The following is a 21,921-nucleotide window of genomic DNA, read 5'->3' on the forward strand; positions in this document are numbered from 1 at the left end:
GAAAATCCTATGCACCATTTATTGGCTGCTTGTTTAAAATGTTACAGGCAATGTAATAGTTTAGAGATGGTTTCTCTTTCAAAAGAAAGATCAAATATACTTAGTCCAACCAGGATTATCCTGTTTTGACTAAGTTTACATTCAACACCACTCATGAAGGGCAACAGTACTTTATAAATATTCAATCATGTCTCTCTGTTGGAGACACTATATATGTTCTGACAGCTTGGCTATTTCTTTTTAAAGAAAGGGTTTGGTTTGAAATGTTCTGAACATCCTGTAAGTAGCATACATATAAAAAAATGGAATTAAATTAACCAAGGGGAAAAAAACATTCCTAAAGACTGTTAAAACTAGGAATTAATATAGAGATCTGTAGCTTGTCTAATGTGAAATGGTTTTAATTATGGCCTTTGGAATTCACATTTAACGATTCCACAGATGATTAAGCCAACTACACCAACCCCCCCCCCCCAAGTCATTTTTGTGACGTAGTAGTATTCACATAGTATATTACTGAAATAATATTGGTGTATATTACCTTACAACAGCATCTACAGGTACTGTACAGATATTTATCAAAAGAAGCCATCTGAAAAAAGAAATGGCAAACCATGCTGTAGACTACTGCTGAGATTTGGCCAGTGAAAATGCAGATAAAAGGCTTGTATTGATGATCTAATGAAATCTACTACTGTAAAACCTCTATTGTCCTTTTGGTAGGTAAAGCAATAATGGTTACTTATAATGCAGTCTATCAGTATTTTACAAAAACTGTCTAATTAATAGGTCAAGGAAGGTAGGAGAAACTGCATATGAAGATATCAAGAGTGGTGCTTTTCCATAAAAACATTATTGTATTGACTTTAATCAGACATGAAAAGAAAGTTATTACCCAGAAGCCTCCAACCTGGATAATGTGCCCTTTGGCAACCTGCTAATAATGAATGAACCATTCTACTTTACATCTACACAATGTTCCATTCATGTTTCAACAAATGAAAATATATACATTTTTAGTACAAAAAAAAGCAAAGAGATGCTATAGCAATTGGAATTATCCCAAACTTTTGCTATCCCCTCTTCATTTTTAAACCATTGCATATTTTTTTAAAAGATGTACAGAACCCAACTGCTGAGATGGTGTCAGCATTTAACTAGACTGTATTTACAAATGAATGTTTAAATGTGAGATTTGTCAATAAATTATATATCCAATGCAACATCCATGCAAGCTAGTCTACTAGCTTTTTTCAGTAAACGGACTTTTACACCAGAACACAAAGCTTTTAAAGTTTCCAGCGTGCTCAAGAAGCTGTGCAGAAAAGCTGAATACAATGATGTCAGACTGCATCCATTCCTCTCATCGAAGAAGAGAAACCAAGTCCCATCCCTCTCTGTGTGTGTGTCTGTGACCGTGCCATTTCGTACTGAACATCGAGATTTCGAAACACTTCCTCCTGCTGCTTCAGAGTTTTCAAGCTTTCATCGTCAGTTATGGTGGGTGGACCGGGTTCATCCTCACCCTGAAAACAAAGCAATTGATTTAGATTGAAGTCTTTCATGAGCAAAGTTGATTTACATCCACACATACACAGACAGACGGGCAACTTTACTTACTTTTATTCCCATCAGCTTTCGGAATTTTACATTTTGGTCCTTATTTCCAAAGTTAAGCTTTTCCCACAGTTCCGCGGTCTGAGATTTTGAGTCCTTAAAAAAAAAAAAAAAAAAAAAAAAAAAAAAAATGCAATGAATGCATTCCAAGACCCATTATATCAATGCTGGAAATCAGAAGTTCAATTTTAATATACTGAATCATTTAAATCAAAGGCAACAATACCTACCCCTTCTTTTTTGCCTTGCCAAAGCATTTTCCTTTTCTTCTCCTGTTCTGCAAATTTCATTGGGTTCACAGCAGCTGGGTTGTAGTAGCTAGGTACTGCTATGCCAGTCTCAGCCAGGGTTTTGGCCTGCAAAGCGGCCATCTGTGCAGCCATTGCGATCTGAGGTGTGACCTGAGTCCCAGAAGCAAGCAGTGCTGCAACATTAAGGACAGAACCACCTGTGGCTGCAGCTACCAGTGAGGAACACAAGAAAGAACAAATGTAAGCGTAACGGCACTGCAAAAGAGATTTCTAAAGCACGCGACACTGCAAGTTACACTTAATTTCTCCGGCCACTGCACCTTTTTTTTAGCCACGTGGAAGGAAACATTAATAGTAGACAGAACAGATGGAATTAAAGGTTGTTAGGGAGCTTGATTTACCATGACAAAACACTTAATACAATTTATGGTCAAAGCAATAGGTTATACTTTCCTAATGTCTAAAACAGACTGGTTACAGAGCAAAGCAGGAGAACTCTGACCATTATTAATCTCCTGTGGATGACTGGTGACCGAGAGGGTAAGAGTGACAATGGCCATTTCTAATAAACCCCAGGGTTCAAGGGCCTTAAAGAAATAATCCATCAAAGGAGGATTAAGAGAGATTTTGTATAAATCTAGAAAATCTTTTAAGCATGTGTGTGTGTATGGGGTAATTCTTACCTGCAACAATCTCTTGCTGCTTTTGTTTCTCTAGCATTTCCTTTTCTTTCTGCTCTTGTAATTTTTTTGCTCTTTCCAGCCTGTATAAAAAGAGTAAAATACATACAAGTGTCATGATCAATATGATAACCACCAATGGGACTGAAATAATAATAATTAAAAAAAAAAGAAGTATTCAGTAGAGAATTTCATCATTACATTTCATTAAGGCAGCTGTAGTACCTTCTGGCAAGCGCTTCCTGCGCATCCATTGCAGTGTTTCTGCCTCGGAAAGCCGGAGGACTCACAGACCTACTGCGGCTCCTACTGTATCTGCGTACCTTTTCAGTTCGTTTCTTCCTTTCCCTTTAACGGAGAAGCAGTAGATTCTTAAATACACACATTGCACAAAACAGTGCTGGCAAACTACAGGTTCAATGTATTTCTCGTCAGTTTTCTTCATATCTTTATCATTATATATAAATATATACACAAACACACTTCACACTTAAACAAAAAGTGGGGGACGACAACAGGGACAAGGACTTAACCACATGACAACCATGATGTGCGTCTTGAACTGGGTTTTCTTCATTTTTACCGAGTGGTTAATGCACCAGGTAAGTTGCTTTGCAAAAACTCAAGCACAGTCCAACAAAGTGCAGCCTACAAAACTACACGGCAAAGCAGAAGTTATTCTTCCAATTCTCATAAAATGACAAACCTGCTCTTGCTCTGGCTTCTGCTTCGGTGCCTGTGCTTGGACCTGGACCTGGAGCGGGACCTAGCACGGCGCTTTCTGTCTCGACTTCTGGATCTCCTGTCCCTGCTCCTGGAGCGGGACTTTTTCCGCTCTCTGCTTCTGCTGCGATGTCGTCTTTGCAAACCCAAGAAATAATAAAATCTTGTAAATGAATTCTACTTCCGCCATTTCCTCTGCTGGTGGCCGTTTTCCTTTGTCACACTATTTTTATGCATGTAAGTGAAACTGATCTTAAATGTTTTAAGGAATATACAAATAATAAATGCCATGGTACATGTGGAGTTGCTATTTTTAGTTGTTTTTAACAAGAGGGCATAGACAACAAAAACAGATACAAACAATTCTATACAATAGTCATCTTATCGTATTACAAATCAGATTCACAAGAGCCTGATCCGAGACGAACATATTCACCTTTCCCTTGACCTTGATCTGGAGTAACTCCTGCCCCTTGATGTCTTCTTCTCTTTACGCCGGTGACGATCTTCTCCATTTTCAGAGTTCAGTCTTTCCCGCGCTTTCTCAGCCTGTTCCCGATCGTGCTGCTCTTCAGACTTGTGTGATTTGGAAGATTTGTCATCAGACTCTTTTCTTCGTGCCTGTTTTAAGAAGAAGTTGGTTCTTTCAGGAAAATAGTGCAACAAAAAGAGTTAGTATGAGAGTTAAAAATATCCACTAAGGCATGTAGAGAAGTAACAGTCAGTCACTTCTTGTTCCCCTCCACCCCCACCCCACCCACAATTCACGTAGGCATTAAGATCTAAAGCGTTATCAATAAATAGGCAACCTTTTACAACTGCCTTCAAAGTAAACTGCGCTTTTGTATAAAGATGCTTTCAATGAGAAATTTAGTATTGTGGACCGGGTTTTATTTTATTGACTATTTAACTGATGTATTATTGTGGACTATTTAACTAATTTGTGCTCTGTTTTAACCGTTCAGAAACCTGAAATGCTGCTGCTTGCTGAATGGCAATTTCTAACTTTATGATAATCATTTGTATATTTAAGGATAGGGCACTCTACAAGCTGGAAGGAAACAAAACAAAAAACATTTTCATGTTATCCAGACTAGAGGTATGTATCTGAACCATTAAAACTGCATAGCTAAATCTAATGTGACCCTGATTACCACCACACAGTATAGCACTAATTAGTAAGACTTTTAGTCCCATATTTTAATAGCTAGGCCTACATTTTTCACTGCTGTTTCTTAATTTTCTTCTTATGCCTGTAAGCCATTGTTCATTTTTGCATTTGGGATGTTTCTTTTTTTCTTTTAAAGTCGATGTTGCTGATACTATAATTTCTAGACCAAATCATACAAATTGTGTCAAAAAACATGTTTTTGTATCCATGAAGATAGTCTTGCTACTGCATATTGCTTTACAGATAAGCAGATTGATGGCTTTTTTTTTTTACTATTTCTGAATATACTCAATGTTAATTCCTTCTAAATCTGTAAAGTTTCTTCCCAGTTCTGTTTAGCACTTCTTTTTGGCAGACATTATAAACAGACATGTGAGCCAAACATCTGACTTTGCCTGTTTTTGTTGTTTTGGAATCACACTGGTATTTAAATCAGCCTTTGATAACAGTCCTACATAGAGGGGAACATATTAGGCTAATTTATTTTTCACCATTAAGTAACTTTTTATATATTTTTTTAAATCTAGTCCAAACATTAAACATAATTCTTTCACCGTCTCAGATCTAGATGTCTTTACTAGTACCAGCAATACCACAAAGGAAACAGCAGTGGAAGTGGCAAAAATCTCTCAGATTAAGAGTTTCAGCAAAGCAACCACCTTTAGCTATTTTTGTAACTTTTCTACTTGGGAGTTTGTCAGAGAGAAACCAACTAAAGTTCCAACCATCACAATTAGCCAAAGCTGTCATTCCTATGAATATGAATATGCTACTTAGTACTCTGGCACCTGTACTCTGAGTTTCCCCTCATTCTAACAAACTGTTCTATGAAGTCATGCATTCCATTTGAAGACCTAGTTGTTTTTCAGGTAACTAAAGGAAAGAGTATGTGTTCTGTTTTGGTAAAGCCTTGCTTTTAAAGCTCCTGTGGAAATGTTTGCATCAGACTAGTTTCTCAGTATTTAAACTTGGCCCTACATTTTTACTGCTATGATCTAGTTGTAAGGTGCAGCCTTCAAAGTGCAGACAGTAGTCTTTGGTTGGAACAGTTGAACACACAACCTCTTTGTATGACCAGAAAAGCACTGACTTGAAATTAAAAAACTCAAGATCTTTCTAAGAAGGCAAATATGAGTTTGAATAACTGATAGTTACCTTTCCAGGAAGTAGGCATATAATTTTGCTATCTGAGTCTGCAGCGTCTTCAGTTCACTGTGTCTCTTCGTGCATAAGCACGCTGAGTATGATTTATTATAGAAATGTTATCATGTGATCTATGCACAAAAGTTATTTAAAAAAAATAAACGCTCCTATATAAACACACTTAACCACCATCTAAAATTGTCTTCAATGTTACAGGATTCTAACTACAGTGTAGCAGATATTTTACTAAAAAAATAATAATCAAAAATCAAAAACAAAACGAAAACAAATCTATTTACCTTCATGTCATGTTGCTAAATGCAACCATGCTTCTCGATACCTCATTATGAATTTCTGACTGACTTTTAAATAAATTATTTCCAAACAAAAATGTCTTGGTACTTACCATGAATTTTCATATTAAATTTTATAGTTATACAAATAAAGCAGCTATAAGCACAATTAACCCTATTTTGAGTTCAATAAACTGAAATTAATTACCTCTTTGCTTCTGCTGCGGGATCGTCTGTGCTTCTTATCACCTGGAAAGTGAACATGAGAAAGTCTTAACATCTTGCAGCAGCATATATAGTATTTTGTACACGAGACTGACTGAAGTAAGTCATGTAACAAGATAAAGTTAGGAACGTTTTCATGTTTGTGTCTCATGCCTTACTGTTTGGTGCTACAGCATACACAGTAGCAGTGCATTCAGCTAAAGAAAATAAATACATCCTGGGAGGGGGGGAAACATCCACTGCATACTATCAAACTTTACAACTGAAGAGGTTAACTATACAAATTGCATTTAGGAAAAAATAAGTACAACCTGTTTATGCCTCTGGGATTAATTTCTCTGGCATACAGTGGAAAGATCAGGCTGAAATCCCTGTGCCAACCAGCACAGACAGGACGCATCAGGGACGGACACAAGCTGTGTTCGTTTTATTGAGGTTTTCTGGTCAAACAATTTTAGAAAATAAATTAATCAATGTCCTCATGCAAGGAGTTTTGTTGCTGGGCTCTAGGTGTGGAAAACATCTCCAGAATGTGCTTATTTTATATTAGGGAGCATGTTGTTGTTCTTGGGTATGTTTGTAAAACTTCTACAATGACTTTGAAAGTCTTGTGGCATTGGTCTCTGTCCCATATATTAAACACATTATAAATGTGAAAGAGGGTAAATGGATGCATTAAGGGCACAATATACTGTTTTTTTTGTTTTTTGTTTTTTAAATAATATAAACCCTATGAAAACCATACGTAACTTTAAATATTAAGCCTTGCTGATGTGAACACAACAAATACCACTGACTGCCATTCCTCTTTGGCAGGCAACAATCAAAATGAGAATCATCTGCCTTTTTGTAATTAAATAAATAAAATAAAAAAGAAATAAGTAGAGAAAAGTAAGAAAAAAATCCTTTTAGAAAAGAGGCTACCTGCAATAAAGTTAAGAGTTAAACAAACACACCAAAAAAACAAGATAATGTACAAGCAACCCGTGCTTTTGTATTGTAACAAACGTGGGTCCTTTCTGATCTGCTTTTTCGTAATGACATACTTGACTTTCTTTTTCGGTCTCTTGATCGTGACCGAGACCTGGAGTGATGGTGTTTTGAACTTCTTGGAGATTTGGAGGAATCTGTGCCCTCCCTCTTCCTGTCCGTGTCCGAGAGGGATTTCTTCAGTGAAACCCCTTCCTGATCAGTGTCACTTGCCTATAATTAAACAAAGCACAGATTCTTAATGTACATTGTCCTCTGATTACAAATTCATAGCTATGAACAATTTCAAAATTAAATTGAAATGCACTAGCACAGCTGGCTTCATTCATAAAAAGATTCCACATTAAATGTATGAAGCGATTCGTGAATGAAACTAAACGAGCTGTGGATTTCGTCTGAAGAAAGTTCATCACAGGTATGAATTATCTTACGCACATTACGATTGAAAAAGTTGAGAATTAGATTAACGTTGCTCTGCATCAAGAAAAGTGCGGTCCGAATTAACTACGTTGTACGTGATTCAAAGTATCAGGATTAACCAAATCAGTCTTATATTGAGTTTTTAAACTGAGGATTATTTTCCACGACCATGAAACACGATGTATGAACACGGATGTGACTTGTTTGGTGATTTCCATTGTATATCTGCCCTGAACGAAACAATTGTGGCAATTCATAAAGGAACAAAGAACAGATCATTTGATTGTGTATGAAATAGCAGTATTTTACTTTCCATGTATTGTGTACAAGGTATGGAGATTGAGGGGCATCGCACTTCAGGACAAGAGTCGCAGAAGGCTTTTTGTGTGCGATGACTACATACAACAGCGATCTCGACATGGCTGCCATGACGCCATCTTCTTTAAAGTGCAAATTTTATGAATGCCCCATTTTCATCATAAACATAGCCATATATATATTGGAGGTTACAATAATTTAAGTGCAAAATGATCAATAATACACTTACCGCCATGATAGCTCTGTCGGACACAGAAAATACTGTATTAATCGCTCTCCCAGCTCCGCTCCACCTTGTCTTCTCTCCGTGAACAACAGAATCCAGAAACTCCGCAGCCTGGCGGACGGGTCCCGGATGTTGTGGCCCGATGCATTGTGGGACAATACAGTAAACGAGAGCGGAGCGATGGGCGCAGTTTAAAATCCTTTTGAAATTGATTAAAAATGAATCCATCGCATTCACGGATTATACAGTTATTTCTCAGTGTTTGTCCACGAGTGCACTGTTATTTCAACGTCAACAATCAATTGTTTTGGGTAGCGTATGCTACACGTGAGCCTCAAACAAATAAAACTAAAGCCCATCAAGTTGTATAGCAACCCACAGTGTGAACCTATTTATACATCATGATAACACTGCACAATAATAGTGAATTATCCGTGCAATAGAAACTAACAACACTTTCTTTATTAGAAAAAAAAACCATCGCCAAGATAATATTGGGCAGCACAGCATATGGTAGCGCATTACAAATACACAACGGGTAACAAAAATGATCCTGATCTGCACTAGCTGCTTAACCGTTTCCATGGAAATGACCTCATACCGGAAGTATTTGTTTCTGTATCCCATCCCGCCAAATTTCAATCTATGGCTCTGATTAGTCCTCGGGAGAGTTCTTACGCAAACGTGTTTTTAAATAAAGTTACATAAAATGAGAGCTCACATTTGATAATTGAACGAATAACTTGTTAGATGCATATATTATTCCGAGGGGAAGGTGAGTCTGCTTAGTGCATTAGCATTCCTATTTAGTTGCTACTGATTGTAATGTTAGCAAAATAAAATGCATGCCTTTTTTAACGCTATTCAGCGTACTTTCGTTTATAACATTAAAGATGATAGCTGTCACTTTAGCCTCGCATGTGGTTTTAGTCGTGTCGATCCTAAGTTTTACGGAAATGCATACGAATATGCAAACAATAGCTGATGCTTGAACGTAATTATCGGACAATTCAACAATAGTTTATGTAATTAGTAACATTACTTCTAGTTGGTTTTGTAAGAATATAAATACATTTTATGCAACGTTTGTGTCACAATAATTCTGCTGATTCAGTTTTTTTGTTGTGGTTTTGGTCAGTAAATCCAGTTTATGTTCATTTTCTTTATAGATTGACTTTTCAGGATGTGGAATGACGTAGAACTGTTGACAAGTGACGACACAAGCTCAGGTCGGCTATGCATCGACTCCAGACAGGAGTGCGGCAGTGCCTTGTATCAGGTGGACACTTTGGTCAAAGTCTCTTCGTCCGAGAAGGTAAAGCAGGTCCATAAAGAAAACTATAATATAATCTATAACATACACAATCACTGATATATATACCTGTACATGTCATAAATGCATTTTTAAAAACAGGTTTTTATCATGCACAACCTTATGGATTTACAATAATTGCTTGCAACCTATTGTATTGCTTCTTCCCAGATACTGTGTATGCTGCTGTGAAATAAATCCCCAGGCTGTCCAACAGCTCTCTCTGGTCATACATTACAGTGTGAAGTGGAAAAGAAACCTCATCAATTAACTTTTCTTTGCTTTGTAGGTGCGGTCCAATCCTAACCTGTATGCCTGCAACAGCTGCCATGGCACTATTCTTGTTGCAGATAAAACGGTGGTGCTTTTCGATCAGAACTGCCAGTCTGTGTTGCTGCAGCTTCAATTTGGTTTGTGTTTTCACACACTGTCTTTAAGATTAAAAACATATAGAGGTATTATTTGTATAGGCTCTGTAAAGAATTCAAAATACTGTCTAATTTCAGATTCTGACGTAGACACAGTGGGCCTGTGCCAAGAAGGCCAGTTTTTGGTGGTTGGAGAGAGAAACGGAAACATACATCTTAATTATGTGGCGTTAAAGAAGACAGTGCTGACAAAAGTAAGATGGTTGTTGTGTATTCCAGTTAGCTTATAACTTTATCCAAGGCAACTGGCTTTACCAGAAATACAGTTTATTTTGTTTGTCCCAGGAATGTAAATATCACAAAAGAAAAAGGTTACACAGTGGAGGCTACAATACAGAAGAAGATGGAAGAACATACAGCTTATTAATCATAGAGTGTAAAGTGTTCTTCACTTTCAGCACTGTACTCCATTGTGGCAGAAAAGCAGATTTTATTATTTCCTTTATATCATCATATGTGCCCAAAGATGGGAGATTGCTAAATTGGCTTAGTTCAGTGAATAGCTGATTAAATGAGCAAAAAAGCTCTAGTGACATAAAACCTATTAGACTCTGTGGCCCCTGGATATCAGAATGCTGCAGTCCAAGCATGATTTCTATTTTTTTTTCTCAAGGCTTTGGTGCAGAGGCCTGTCAATGACAATGAGATGACATACAAAAATCTTCTCATTCAAGAAGATAAATCATTGCCAGGTAACGAAAGAAAATGTCATTGATATGGAATACAAGCACACTTTGTCCAAATATTCTCCCTTTTTCATACTGCTTGAATGTTTTTGTTATGCGCTCACAATCAGTATGCAATTTTTGATCAATAATCAGTTAACTGCAATGGATTTACTGGATTTAATTTTCTGCAGGAACATACCACATGTTTCTGCTGGTATCAGATGGGTTCTTTCAGATTTCCAACCTACATCTGGAGAAAATTCAGATTGGTAAGTTTGTGCAATAAACATGAAAAGTGTCCATTAAATCATTCCTTTAATAGATGCAACAAGAGAAATAGGAAATTCCCAATCTTGTGACATAATAAGCATTTTGTTTTTCCTCAGCTATGAGTTAATTACGGTTTACTGACTTTGAACTTGATCCTGTCAGCAGTTGTCACAGCCTTACAATCGGCCACTGCAGCCTTGAACAACGTAAAAACACATTGAGTATATAACATGTAGTTTCATACTGAGTACTGTCTTTTCTTTTTCACAGCCATCGAGAAGATGGATTTTGGTGCCTTAAAAGAGGTATTTCCTTTCTAATTAACATAGATCATTACTTTGTAAAAGAGAGTAAGATGTTTAACCTTTCTTGAGACACACAGGGCACAACAGGCCATACTTACCTTTTTTAGGAGGCAGTATATTGAAGGGATAAATAAAAGCATACCTTCTGCCTGTTTTTATTTTCAGAAAGTCAAGTCTAGGAAAATAAATAGATAAACATATCATTTTGTTACCATTCCTAATATATAAAGACGCACATAATATTACAACTGCTAAGTATTAACAAGTTTTTATCAGTACAGAGTACATATTTTTGTAATGTTTTATATTGTATTGCGGATGTTTCAGCAAATTGATTTCTTATTTATGATGTTCAGAGCTGGGTGTCTATTGGTTTCATTAGAAACCAACAATGACTGCCCGAGGCTGTAATGTAAAGGCCTAAATGTATTCCAATCTCTTTCTCTCAGCTTCAGAATCCCATTAAGATTGCTTTCTTTTCCACTGAAGAGAGACACACCAATGGTTGCCAGTATGCTGAGACAGCTGAACTGGCAAATAACATCCAGCTCATAATTGGGGTACGATGAGAGGTTTTTATTTATTTCATGTCACAGTCCGTCCTGGGGCTCGTAACAATCACACAAATTAAACCAATGTGTTTATTTCCTGACCACTCTCTTTTCAGAGCAGATTTTTTGGATCCATGATATACAGTGAGGGGAAAAAAGTATTTGGTCCCCTGCTGATTTTGTACGTTTACCCACTGACCAATAAATGATCAGTCTATAATTTTAATGGTAGGTGTATTTTAACAGTGAGAGACAGAATAACAACAAAAAAATCCAGAAAAACGCATTTCAAAAAAGTTATAAATTGATTTGCATGGTAATGAGGGAAATAAGTATTTGACCCCTTCGACTTAGTACTTGGTGGCAAAACCCTTGTTGGCAATCACAGAGGCCAGACGTTTCTTGTAGTTGGCCACCAGGTTTGCACACATCTCAGGAGGGATTTTGTCCCACTCCTCTTTGCAGATCCTCTCCAAGTCATTAAGGTTTCGAGGCTGACGTTTGGCAACTCGAACCTTCAGCTCCCTCCTCAGATTTTCTATGGGCTTAAGGTCTGGAGACTGGCTAGGCCACTCCAGGACCTTAATGTGCTTCTTCTTGAGCCACTCCTTTGTTGCCTTGGCTGTGTGTTTTGGGTCATTGTCATGCTGGAATACCCATCCACGACCCATTTTCAATGCCCTGGCTTAGGGAAGGAGGTTCTCACCCAAGATTTGACGGTACATGGCCCCGTCCATCGTCCCTTTGATGAGGTGCAGTTGTCCTGTCCCCTTAGCAGAAAAACACTCCCAAAGCATAATGTTTCCACCTCCATGTTTGACGGTGGGGATGGTGTTCTTGGGGTCATTCCTCCTCCTCCAAACATGGTGAGTTGAGTTGATGCCAAAGAGCTCGATTTTGGTCTCATCTGACCACAACACTTTCAGCCAGTTCTCCTCTGAATCATTCAGATGTTCATTGGCTAACTTCAGACGGGCCTGTACATGTGCTTTCTTGAGCAGGGGGACCTTGAGGGCGCTGCAGGATTTCAGTCCTTCACGGCGTAGTGTGTTACCAATTGTTTTCTTGGTGACTATGGTCCCAGCTGCCTTGAGATCATTAACAAGATCCTCCCGTGTAGTTCTGGGCTGATTCCTCACCGTTCTCATGATCATTGAAACTCCACGAGGTGAGATCTTGCATGGAGCCCCAGACCGAGGGAGACTGACAGTTATTTTGTGTTTCTTCCATTTTCGAATAATCGCACCAACTGTTGTCACCTTCTCACCAAGCTGCTTGGCGATGGTCTTGTAGCCCATTCCAGCCTTGTGTAGGTCTACAATCTTGTCCCTGACATCCTTGGCCAGCTCTTTGGTCTTGGCCATGGTGGAGAGTTTGGAATCTGATTGATTGATTGCTTCTGTGGACAGGTGTCTTTTATACAGGTAACGAGCTGAGATTAGGAGCACTCCCTTTAAGAGAGTGCTCCTAATCTCAGCTCGTTACCTGTATAAAAGACACCTGGGAGCCAGAAATCTTGCTGATTGATAGGGGATCAAATACTTTTTTCCCTCACTGTAAGTTACTGTGCCATGAGTAATGACATTAACAGTTTTCCTTTTGATCATCTCCCCTATACTAATTGTTTTGTTGCATCTTACGTCTTTCAATAGGGCAGTGGACGCAGTGTGCTGTCTAAGTGGGAGATGGACCTGGTTCAGAAAACATTGTCTATTAGCAATGATGTGGACTGCAGTTTATTGGCAGGTATACCATTTAGTCACTTCATGTAAACATTGTTAAATGTTAGCAATCTGAAACCTGTACTGCACAAGTTTAATTAAAATCGCTCATCAAAAATAATTGGATACAATATTGATGATAACATGTTGAAATACACCTCCTATTTGTCTTCTTTTCTTATTTTAAAGGAGTGAAAAAAAGCCAAACTGTGGATAATCTGATGTTTGTTTTGGATGATGAGGTAAGGATTGTGTCATAATTGACAGGTATTTATATGTAAACCACAAGAAGCACTATGGATGAAGATTTTTTGATATTCCAGTTGAAATGTGGTCTACAATACTTATGTGCTGATTAAAATATCAGGACTTAATATAATTCGTGAACATCTGAACTCATGGTTACTTACTTATTTATTGATGATACATCTGTTGTGTTTTTTCTTTTCCTCTGACCTGAAGAATGTGTTGACCATGTGGGATGTGCATTCTCTGGTGATGGTTTGGTGCTGGCCTTCACTTTCCATCCAGGACTTCCTGCTCACTACAGAAGGAGATTCTGCTTCAATGGCCATGTAATTGCTCAGTCTCCTGTAGTTTTTAATCCAGTTCATAATTTTTCTGGGCCTTTGTTTCTTCCCAAAATGACCTCAAATCTTCTTAATCTGATTTTTCAACTCCAGGCAAGAAAATGCAAATCTGAAGCTCATAGCCCTCACGACACAGGACAACAGACTGGTAAATTATTTGTGCCGATCTTTGGTGCTGCTTTGTGTAGAACTTTGTGTAGAACTCTTTTCCTTTATTGGTAATTGTGCAATCGGGTTATTTTTAAATATGGAAATGGGAATTTTAAAAGTGACTATGAAGACTGTTCATTGTTACCTTTTATAAATTATCAAGGGCTTAAATTACAGAGAGAGTTTGGCTACTGTATGAACTACATACTTGTGGCACAAATTTAAAATTATGAACAGTTTGGTTATTAAATGAATATTAAATTGCTGCCATCCTTTTATCCTGTCATTAAAAATGGAGAGGGTTATTTGTTTAACCATAGAAAAGAAACTGATCAATTTAGAAGAGTGATTTTGATAACTGCTATCTCGGTTGTTTTGATGTAGAACTCTCTTCTCACTCCTGCTCTTTGTTCCTTGTAGATGAGGACTCTCATGGTATATTCTCTTCCCTCAATGACCCTTCTGTATTCATTGGAGGTCTCTGACATTTCCTCACTGGTCCAGACGGGAATCAGCACGGTAGAGAACACTGCCTTTTTTAACCATGTTTCTTTAACCCTTAGTGTTGTGAAATTAAATGTAATAAGTAATTTTTTTTTTTACCTTACAGGACACCATATATTTACTGGAAGGAATACACGAAGACCAGGAAAGGTATGCAAATAGATAATTAGAGGAGTATTATGTGTAGATGTACTGGGATAAAGTGAATCACTACAATAAAGCTTTGCGTGTTGTGCTTTTTGCAGAAAATATGTAAATTAATAAATCTAATTATAATGTACCATTTCCTTGTTTTAACGGTGCCCACTACACTGCTGTTTTGCAGGTCCGATGGGATAGTTTCTGCAGTAGTAATGCGATGTCTGACAGAGGCTTTGCCAGAAAACCGGTATGAAAAATCATAAAAGATCATGATACATTTTTCCATTGCTGTATGCAACCATATTAACTCAGGGTCATGACTACCTTTATTTATTTATTATCATTTTTAACAGGCTGAGTCGCCTTCTCTATAAGCATAAATTTGAAGAGGCGGAGAAGTTTGCCATCCAGTTTGGACTTGATGTTGAGGTACACTCTCTAATGCATGCTTTTGATTTTGCCAATACATTATGTTTATGAATTATCCGCTGTGTCTATCTCTTCTGATGGATTTGTCGACCTACCAGCCTCCACTCGCTCTTTTCTGCCTCTAATAAATATTGATTGGGTTTCTCTTCCTCCACCCAGCTCGTCTACAAAGTGAAGCTGAACTTTGTGCTGGAGAAGCTGGCATCAGCTTCAGTTGGGGGCTATGGGCAAGCTGTCTGGGCGGACCTGGTGGATGAAGCCAAAACCAACTTGCAAAAGATTGTGGTATGATATTTAGCAGAGAAGGCCTCAATTGCCTTGTTTCACTGATAATATTATAGATGGTTTTATTTAGCATTGCACCAATAATTCTGTGTCGTGGAGAAACAGTAATTGTGTGAAACACTTCACATCTGATCATTTGAAATCAAATAAGTGTGTGGTTGTGTCCTAGGACGAGCAGTTTGTAGTGCAGTACTGCATCAACGCTCCCTGGCCTACATTCGACACTGCGCAGGAGATGCTCAACTACGCAAAATCCAGAGTAAGCTGTTGTGCTGCTTTCATATTTCATTGTCTATTGCATCTTAAATGGGGGAGTGGGGACGGTAGACTGTAGACTGTAAAACAATCTTTTAATTCACAGATTTGTTTTGCGATTTATTCTAGGTTTTGAAGAGAGATGACCGTAAAACAGCAACTTATATGGAAGAGAATCCCCTCTTACTGACAGAGGTAAAGAAATTACTGTGGGATCAGGGTTTGGCACAGGGTTTGGCACAATGTTTCCATTGTGAGATGTTTTTAAGTGCATCAACTGCTTTAAGATCTACTGCCGTTTTATTTCCCCAGATTCTGGAGGCTCTTGCGAAACTCACTACCTTTTATGGTTCCAGCGGCCCGGAGAAATTTAGGTGTGTTCAACTCTTTTTTGTTTCTGACCTGCTTTCTTGATAAGCTGTGAAAAGAAGGAAGAATCAGTCAGTGCAAAGAGGTTCAGTGTGCCTGATAATTATATTTAATTTTGTTTGTTGATGTTTTTTGCTGCAGTGGAATTTCCTGGATTGAGTTCTTGAACAGCACTGACCTCCTGAGTGACATAGTGTGGCATCTGAAGGAGAGAGACCTGATGTGTGCCCAGTATCTGTGGCTGCGGCATCAAGTACTGTTTAATTTATACTTGGTCAGATCTTCACAGTGTCACTGATACCCAAAAACATACCTGCATGTTTTCCACTGCATGTAACCATAAATAATATATTTGTGTTACATCTTTATGTCCTCCTGTTCAGTTTAATACATGAGATACCAGTGTTACAAAGCTACTAATTCTTGATAGTCATTTAATAATTGAACTGCTGAGAAACGGAAAGAAAAAAACAGACAAAAAAGTAATGTAGTAGATATATTTGATTATAAAATAATAATTGTAATTAAAAAGTTAACATATTTCTTTGTCTTGATGCAGCCGGAATTTGAGAGGCAGTTTGATGAAAAAATGTTGGAAACACTACTCGGTACGATCCCTGAAGATATCCCGTCTCGCCATCTGTGCCTGTGGTTTAAAAGTGTGATCATCCCATTTGTGAGAAGAATAATCCCTAAAGGACAGGTATTGTCACTATTATCATCCATCAAGAAACCTTTTCTCAGTTCATGTTAGAGGAACGTCATTTCTATAGTCATCTTCGATCAACCTAATAAAATAAGGTCTTTGTTTCACTGACATATCGCTTCCTTGTTTGTCTCTTTCAACAGAAAATGCTTGCACAGTGGTTGCAAGAGAGGGCAAGGAACTTGGAGTTAACAGAAAAGGTAAACGAATCCTTACTCTTGTTTTAAGGTATGTCTGATCATTTATTTATTTTATATATTTATATTATTTATATATATATATTTTTTTCCCCTTCAGTGTAACTGGCCAGAAAATGGACTGGAAATGGCCGAACTATATTTTGTATCCAGAAACCCCAATGAATTAGGATTATCTTCTTCCTGGATTTGGATCCCTTTGGTAATATTTCACTTCACTCTGTTTGTTTTATCTGTGAGTTGAAAGTCAGGTTTTCAGAGGCTGGTGTAGTTTCTTGATTGCATCGCAGGGTATAGGTTGTGAGTCTGACTAATTAACCAACCTTATTAATCAGAAGGAGGATGGGGACTGTGAGGAAATCCAGCAGTTGAAAGTTCTGGTGGGCAACCTGCGGCAGCTGCTGGACCTCTACAAGAAATACAACTGCAGGCTGCCACTCTCGGACTTCGAGAAGGTGCTTTTCCCATGTCTTATTCAGAAAAACATTATGATCGTTTATTTTCATTGTCATCATTGTAATTCATTTTTTTTTCTTTTTAGGAAAATACAACAACCATTGCTTTCCTGATGCTGGACAAGGTTTTGGCTCCAGAGCTCATCCCCTCGGCCATGGAGAGTGTAATAAAGCCCTACGCCCAGGAGCACGGCCTGCAGCTGGAAGAGCTGCTGCTACAGTACATCAAGGTCAGCCACACGACAGCGTCCCAGAGACTGGAAGACCGATTTTCCATTTTCTCTTAGAACTGTGTTTCTGGTCTTCATTTTTGACTGCTTAGGTCTGTTATTCACTGCTGATTTGTCAGTATAACTCGGGTCTTTTGAAGCTAAAATAACAGCCTCTTTTATGGTACTGAGCTGGTTTTGAGATTAAGAAGAGGTGCAGACTAGTCTTTAATGGCAAGTGATGACCTATCGCCCCTTCTGAGATTAATTCAGTCCTTTCCTGTGGGGTTCAATAGGATCTGCTGGAGCGCTGTAGTTCTCGCACTGCCTCTTTCTTCGAGACGGAGTGGGAGGCCAAAGCCATGGCTGTGCTGGATTGCATGTCTGATACTGATGTAAGTGTTCATTATTATTTAATTATTATTATTTTCCTCCAAAGACAGTCGGAGGGTTAATAAAGGGGCAGGTGTGGTGTTGGTATCTGTGCAACTCTCTTTTTCTCAGGCCATGTCTAGTAACTTGAAAATGCTTTTCATAAAACTGCATAAACTCGCTCCATTCATCCCCCAGCTGATCTTCGACGCCGTGCTGCAGATCATGTACAAAGCTGTCGTTCCCTGGAGTGAAGCGGTGGAACATCTGGTCCAGCAACATCTGGAAATGGATCACCCCAAGTCAGTTTTTATGTATTTTAGTTTTTTTAATTTTAAGAAATAAATGTGGTTCTGTCACTGAATAATATTTTTGTTGGAGGTACACCATTTACTTTTTTCTTTAATTAAGGCTGTGATGTTTGACATACACTGGCCTCTGGATTTTAATTTGTGCAACCTGGAATAATAGTTTTCAGGAAAGAACTTGGAATCCTGTGTCAGAATGCAAGCGCCTCACGTAAAAACTGTCATGTGATTGACTTGTGACTGTCCCCAATCAGGGTGGAGCAGCTCCAAGAGAGCTACAGGCTCATGGAAATGAAGAAGCTGCTGAGAGGATATGGAATCCGAAGCTTTAACCTTTCTGATGACAAACAGATCATGGTTAGTCAGAAAACATTAATGCCAATCTAGAGTGCAATGTATCTGGACATTACTTTTGCATCTGTTTAATATGTTAGAGTTCCTGTGCATTGATTGATGTGGCCAGTTTGGCCGAGTGATCTGGACGTCTCTTGCTTCTGCAGAAACTGGTGAAGTATATTCTGAAGCAAGACCTACCCTCTTCCTTAGAAGACGCATTGAAAGTGGCTCAAGCCTATATGTTACCCACCCCAGAAGTCTACATTATCCACATTGTTCAGCTCGTCAACCGAGACAAAGTATGTGTGGCTTTACTGGGCAAGTAAATTCAGTGACTGCCTGCATGAGACTGATCTAGATGTCAAAGTTTATTCATTCATATGTTATTGACTGCAGAGCGAGGAGTGTCTGAAACTTCTGAAACTCCTTCCGACCAGTGAGGCTGAGTGCATTTCTGAGAGGTTAGCCGTGTGGGCTCATCTGCAGCTGCAGGACCAGACCGATACTTCAGAAGAGGTAGGGCGGAACGTCAATTAAACCTGCAAACCCCTAAGCAGATTTTACCATAGATGACTATTGACTCATCCAAAACCATTTGAAAAAAGCTGATTCATGAATCCTAGGCAGATGCTTTTGAAAGTCACTTGCTCGCCAATGCAGATGTGTTTTGCTGGTGTGTTTAATTATAGATATCACAAATCTCCCGGGAACATTTGTACATTGCCACCTGGCAGACCTACAGAAATGCAGAAGACGTTAGATTGTGTCTGTGTTGTTAAATGGCACAGGCACCTGAATAACTGGAGGTAAATCTGTCATGGCTCTGATCTTTTTGTCCCTTTTTTCTTTTCTTTTCTGAAAGCACAAAAAATATCTAATGGCAGTGGCACAAATGATGGTGGAGACACTGAAATTCCTGCAGAGCATTCAGAAAGGTAGAATTCTTAGATTTGTTGTTGCTTTTGATTGCAGTGGTTTTGAGTTTTAAATGTTTTTTCTCTTCCTATTTTTTTTTCTTTTTGTGACAGACAACACTTTAAAAAGAATGAAGTGTGAAAATAATCTGAAGATGTTTGAAGCTATTGCGCACTTACAGGTAGGTGTGAGAGAGATTCAACGGTTGTAGGCTGCCACCAAGGGGTGAATTGTCATTGGAATTAACCTTTGGACTGGTATCTAATTGGAGAGCAAAAAACGAAATGGAAGCAAACCACTGGTTATTAGAAGTGCAACTAAGTGTCTTGGGGGAAAAAAAACATGTATGAACCCTTGGAAAGAATTGTAATCTTTCATTGGAGGTGTTCAGCCTAGCTTATGAAGCCTGTATCTGCTTTTTGTTGTTCAAACTGAGGATAATGGAATATGTAATTGCATCCTTAGGTAAAATGATTGTTTCTTTACAGTTTGAATTGTCTCTAAAGATGTAATTAAAACTATTAAATTCAGTAGTGGGAATTAATTCTGTCAGATGTTGATAGTACTGCCAGATGAGGGCTGAAGGCACCCTATATGTTGTGTGATATTGTGCGATGCATAGCACCAGATTGTAATGTATCTTTTGATGTATATGTGTTTGTGTGTGTTTTTAAACTTTTTAGGAAGACTTTGACATCTTCCTGTCCTTAGAGGACTATGAGAACCCTGCTCTGCTGGCCCAGTTCCAGGAGGAGCACGTCAAGGCCTACGAGGGTACGCTGTCCAGGGCCCGGACACGGAAGGCCTCGGTGGTTGCCAATGATGCTGACGGCAAGACCAAGACCATCTCCACAGAGGCTGGGCTGTACCGGCTGGCCCTGCTGCTGCAGCGCTCTGAGCAGGAACTGGGCGCAGACCTGGCCATGAGGGCACTGGCCGTGGGCAAGGTAGAGAAGGCCCTGAAGATCTGCAGGTGAGGAACAAGGGGTCAGCTGCCCAAAGGGCTCGGTATTGTTTATTTTTAGTTTTTTGTTGTTTTTTCTTCTAAAGGCTAAATATTCACTGTACCCAAGACACTGATGTTGTGAAGATCTGACCTCCCCAGGACCAGAGATCTGTGGCGCCCCTTTTCTTTGTCCAATCTTCTGCTCTTTCTTCCATTTTAGGGAGTTGTATCAACATCATTGTAATGCCAAGACTGGACAAGCACTCTTCAATGCTGCCCAGAAGCTCTGCCAGATGTTGGAGGCCAACGTTCCCATGATAATCCCTGAAGGAATGAATCTCCCTGCTGTAATCCATGACCTGGCCTGTCAAGCAGCCACTGTGTGCAGCACAGGTACCTCCAGTCTGCTCACTGACCTCTTCTCTCACTCTGACAACTGCGACTAGATTGTTCTGAGAGGCAGTTTGCCCATAGGGAAAATAAGTAGCATTTTATATTTTTTATTTTTTTATTTGAACCTTTTATGATGTTAAAGTTCCATGGAAGGTGAATAGTCATGATGCATTTCCACAGACCTGCTTCTGGACTGCCAGGAGCTGTGCAAGAACACCTTGGCTGCCATGGACGTGTATAGGCAGTGTCAGATTGATGACTACGGGTTCATAGCAAAGGTGAGCAAAGGAGCAGCATCTCACAAAGACTCCCACATTATCACATTTAATAATATTTCCCATTAGTACTCAACTAGGCATGCAGATCTCCCAATCTGTGTTTAGACCTGTCTTAACTGCCCCCCACTCTGCTTTTGGCTTCCACCTGTGTGTGGGCTTTTCCCCTGCTGTTGCAAATAGGTTTTGCCAACAAATATGATATGTGTGAAGTGCTGTGAATGTTCCTGCTCTTATTGTCTGCCTGGCTGTCTGCAGACGTCGCTGGGAGCAGACAGGGATCCATATGAAGAGTGGACCTTTGAGGACTTCTTCAATGAGGACGGCATCGTTCTGGACCCAGTCACAGCCCTGCCTGTTCTGTATGAAATTACTACAAGTTTTGTGCCATATTCTGCAGGTACGTCTCAGAATGACTCCTTAATGACGATCCTGCTGAAGTTCTTATGTTCTCCCATGTCAAGGCTGTGCTTCATTGCATTTCAAGGGGCTTTGTTTGTGTCGTCGTTTTAAGGCAGTTGTCAGACACATTTGCAGAATTGCATATGTATAGGCATTGGGAGCGGTTTGTTATCTTTTGTGCAGTTCTGATTTATTCATTTATTTTATTTTAGACTCAAAGCTTTACCCCCTTGATTGTTCCTGCTTGTCCAACTGTTCTTATGCTGGTGGTAAGTATAAAACAAAACAAAAACAGCAGCAAAAAACCTATCCTTCCCAGTGGTATGAAGTAGAATCATTTTTAAATCTGATTTGGGGTCAGGGCTCATACAT

General features: G+C 38.9%; 2 protein-coding genes across 4 annotated transcripts in view; one reads left to right on the forward strand and one right to left on the reverse strand.

Moving 5' to 3' along the window:
- rsrc2 (arginine/serine-rich coiled-coil 2) lies at positions 1-8,358 on the reverse strand. Of its 2 annotated transcripts, none has more exons than XM_066689741.1 (10): positions 8,061-8,358; positions 7,150-7,306; positions 6,087-6,127; positions 3,708-3,892; positions 3,255-3,407; positions 2,750-2,896; positions 2,552-2,631; positions 1,848-2,077; positions 1,621-1,713; positions 1-1,526 (listed from the first exon to the last, which is right to left on the reverse strand). In XM_066689741.1, exons 1-10 carry the CDS (start codon positions 8,283-8,285, stop codon positions 1,344-1,346), a joined length of 1,494 nt encoding a protein of 497 aa, XP_066545838.1. In that variant the 5' UTR covers positions 8,286-8,358; the 3' UTR covers positions 1-1,343. The 2 variants fall into 2 exon arrangements, with proteins under 2 accessions (XP_066545838.1, XP_066545839.1); XM_066689742.1 differs by having other exon boundaries at positions 2,774-2,896; positions 8,061-8,356.
- Positions 7,410-21,921, forward strand: part of kntc1 (kinetochore associated 1) — a 27,896-nt gene continuing 13,384 nt past the window's right edge. The window contains exons 1-38 of one of the 2 annotated variants that reach the window (XM_066689740.1): positions 7,410-7,508; positions 9,227-9,372; positions 9,659-9,779; positions 9,876-9,991; positions 10,411-10,489; positions 10,657-10,734; positions 11,006-11,040; positions 11,490-11,600; positions 13,244-13,337; positions 13,502-13,554; positions 13,775-13,887; positions 13,996-14,050; positions 14,473-14,571; positions 14,663-14,706; positions 14,882-14,944; positions 15,051-15,126; positions 15,286-15,411; positions 15,581-15,670; positions 15,796-15,861; positions 15,979-16,040; positions 16,177-16,288; positions 16,595-16,738; positions 16,885-16,941; positions 17,039-17,140; positions 17,274-17,393; positions 17,480-17,623; positions 17,899-17,997; positions 18,173-18,276; positions 18,537-18,639; positions 18,783-18,917; positions 19,015-19,134; positions 19,481-19,553; positions 19,647-19,714; positions 20,217-20,506; positions 20,700-20,872; positions 21,053-21,150; positions 21,406-21,547; positions 21,762-21,818. In XM_066689740.1, the coding sequence (XP_066545837.1) occupies positions 9,241-9,372; positions 9,659-9,779; positions 9,876-9,991; positions 10,411-10,489; positions 10,657-10,734; positions 11,006-11,040; positions 11,490-11,600; positions 13,244-13,337; positions 13,502-13,554; positions 13,775-13,887; positions 13,996-14,050; positions 14,473-14,571; positions 14,663-14,706; positions 14,882-14,944; positions 15,051-15,126; positions 15,286-15,411; positions 15,581-15,670; positions 15,796-15,861; positions 15,979-16,040; positions 16,177-16,288; positions 16,595-16,738; positions 16,885-16,941; positions 17,039-17,140; positions 17,274-17,393; positions 17,480-17,623; positions 17,899-17,997; positions 18,173-18,276; positions 18,537-18,639; positions 18,783-18,917; positions 19,015-19,134; positions 19,481-19,553; positions 19,647-19,714; positions 20,217-20,506; positions 20,700-20,872; positions 21,053-21,150; positions 21,406-21,547; positions 21,762-21,818 (3,754 nt within the window). In that variant the 5' untranslated portion in view covers positions 7,410-7,508; positions 9,227-9,240. Of the gene's footprint in view, positions 7,509-8,682; positions 8,833-9,226; positions 9,373-9,658; positions 9,780-9,875; positions 9,992-10,410; positions 10,490-10,656; positions 10,735-11,005; positions 11,041-11,489; positions 11,601-13,243; positions 13,338-13,501; positions 13,555-13,774; positions 13,888-13,995; positions 14,051-14,472; positions 14,572-14,662; positions 14,707-14,881; positions 14,945-15,050; positions 15,127-15,285; positions 15,412-15,580; positions 15,671-15,795; positions 15,862-15,978; positions 16,041-16,176; positions 16,289-16,594; positions 16,739-16,884; positions 16,942-17,038; positions 17,141-17,273; positions 17,394-17,479; positions 17,624-17,898; positions 17,998-18,172; positions 18,277-18,536; positions 18,640-18,782; positions 18,918-19,014; positions 19,135-19,480; positions 19,554-19,646; positions 19,715-20,216; positions 20,507-20,699; positions 20,873-21,052; positions 21,151-21,405; positions 21,548-21,761; positions 21,819-21,921 lie in introns of those variants that run through there. The other variant, XM_066689739.1, reaches the window with a different exon arrangement.

The sequence above is a fragment of the Amia ocellicauda genome, chromosome 17, assembly GCF_036373705.1.
Source record: "Amia ocellicauda isolate fAmiCal2 chromosome 17, fAmiCal2.hap1, whole genome shotgun sequence".
Taxonomy (NCBI): domain Eukaryota; kingdom Metazoa; phylum Chordata; class Actinopteri; order Amiiformes; family Amiidae; genus Amia; species Amia ocellicauda.

Coding starts and splice junctions, on each gene's coding strand:
- rsrc2 (XM_066689741.1), bottom strand. CDS start 8,285: ATGGATTCATTTTTAATCAATTTCAAAAGGATTTTAAACTGCGCCCAT. Junction 2,897..3,254: donor AGAAGCCAGAGCAAGAGCAG/GTTTGTCATTTT, acceptor TCTCCGTTAAAG/GGAAAGGAAGAAACGAACTG. Junction 1,714..1,847: donor GGCAAGGCAAAAAAGAAGGG/GTAGGTATTGTT, acceptor TTTTTTTTTAAG/GACTCAAAATCTCAGACCGC.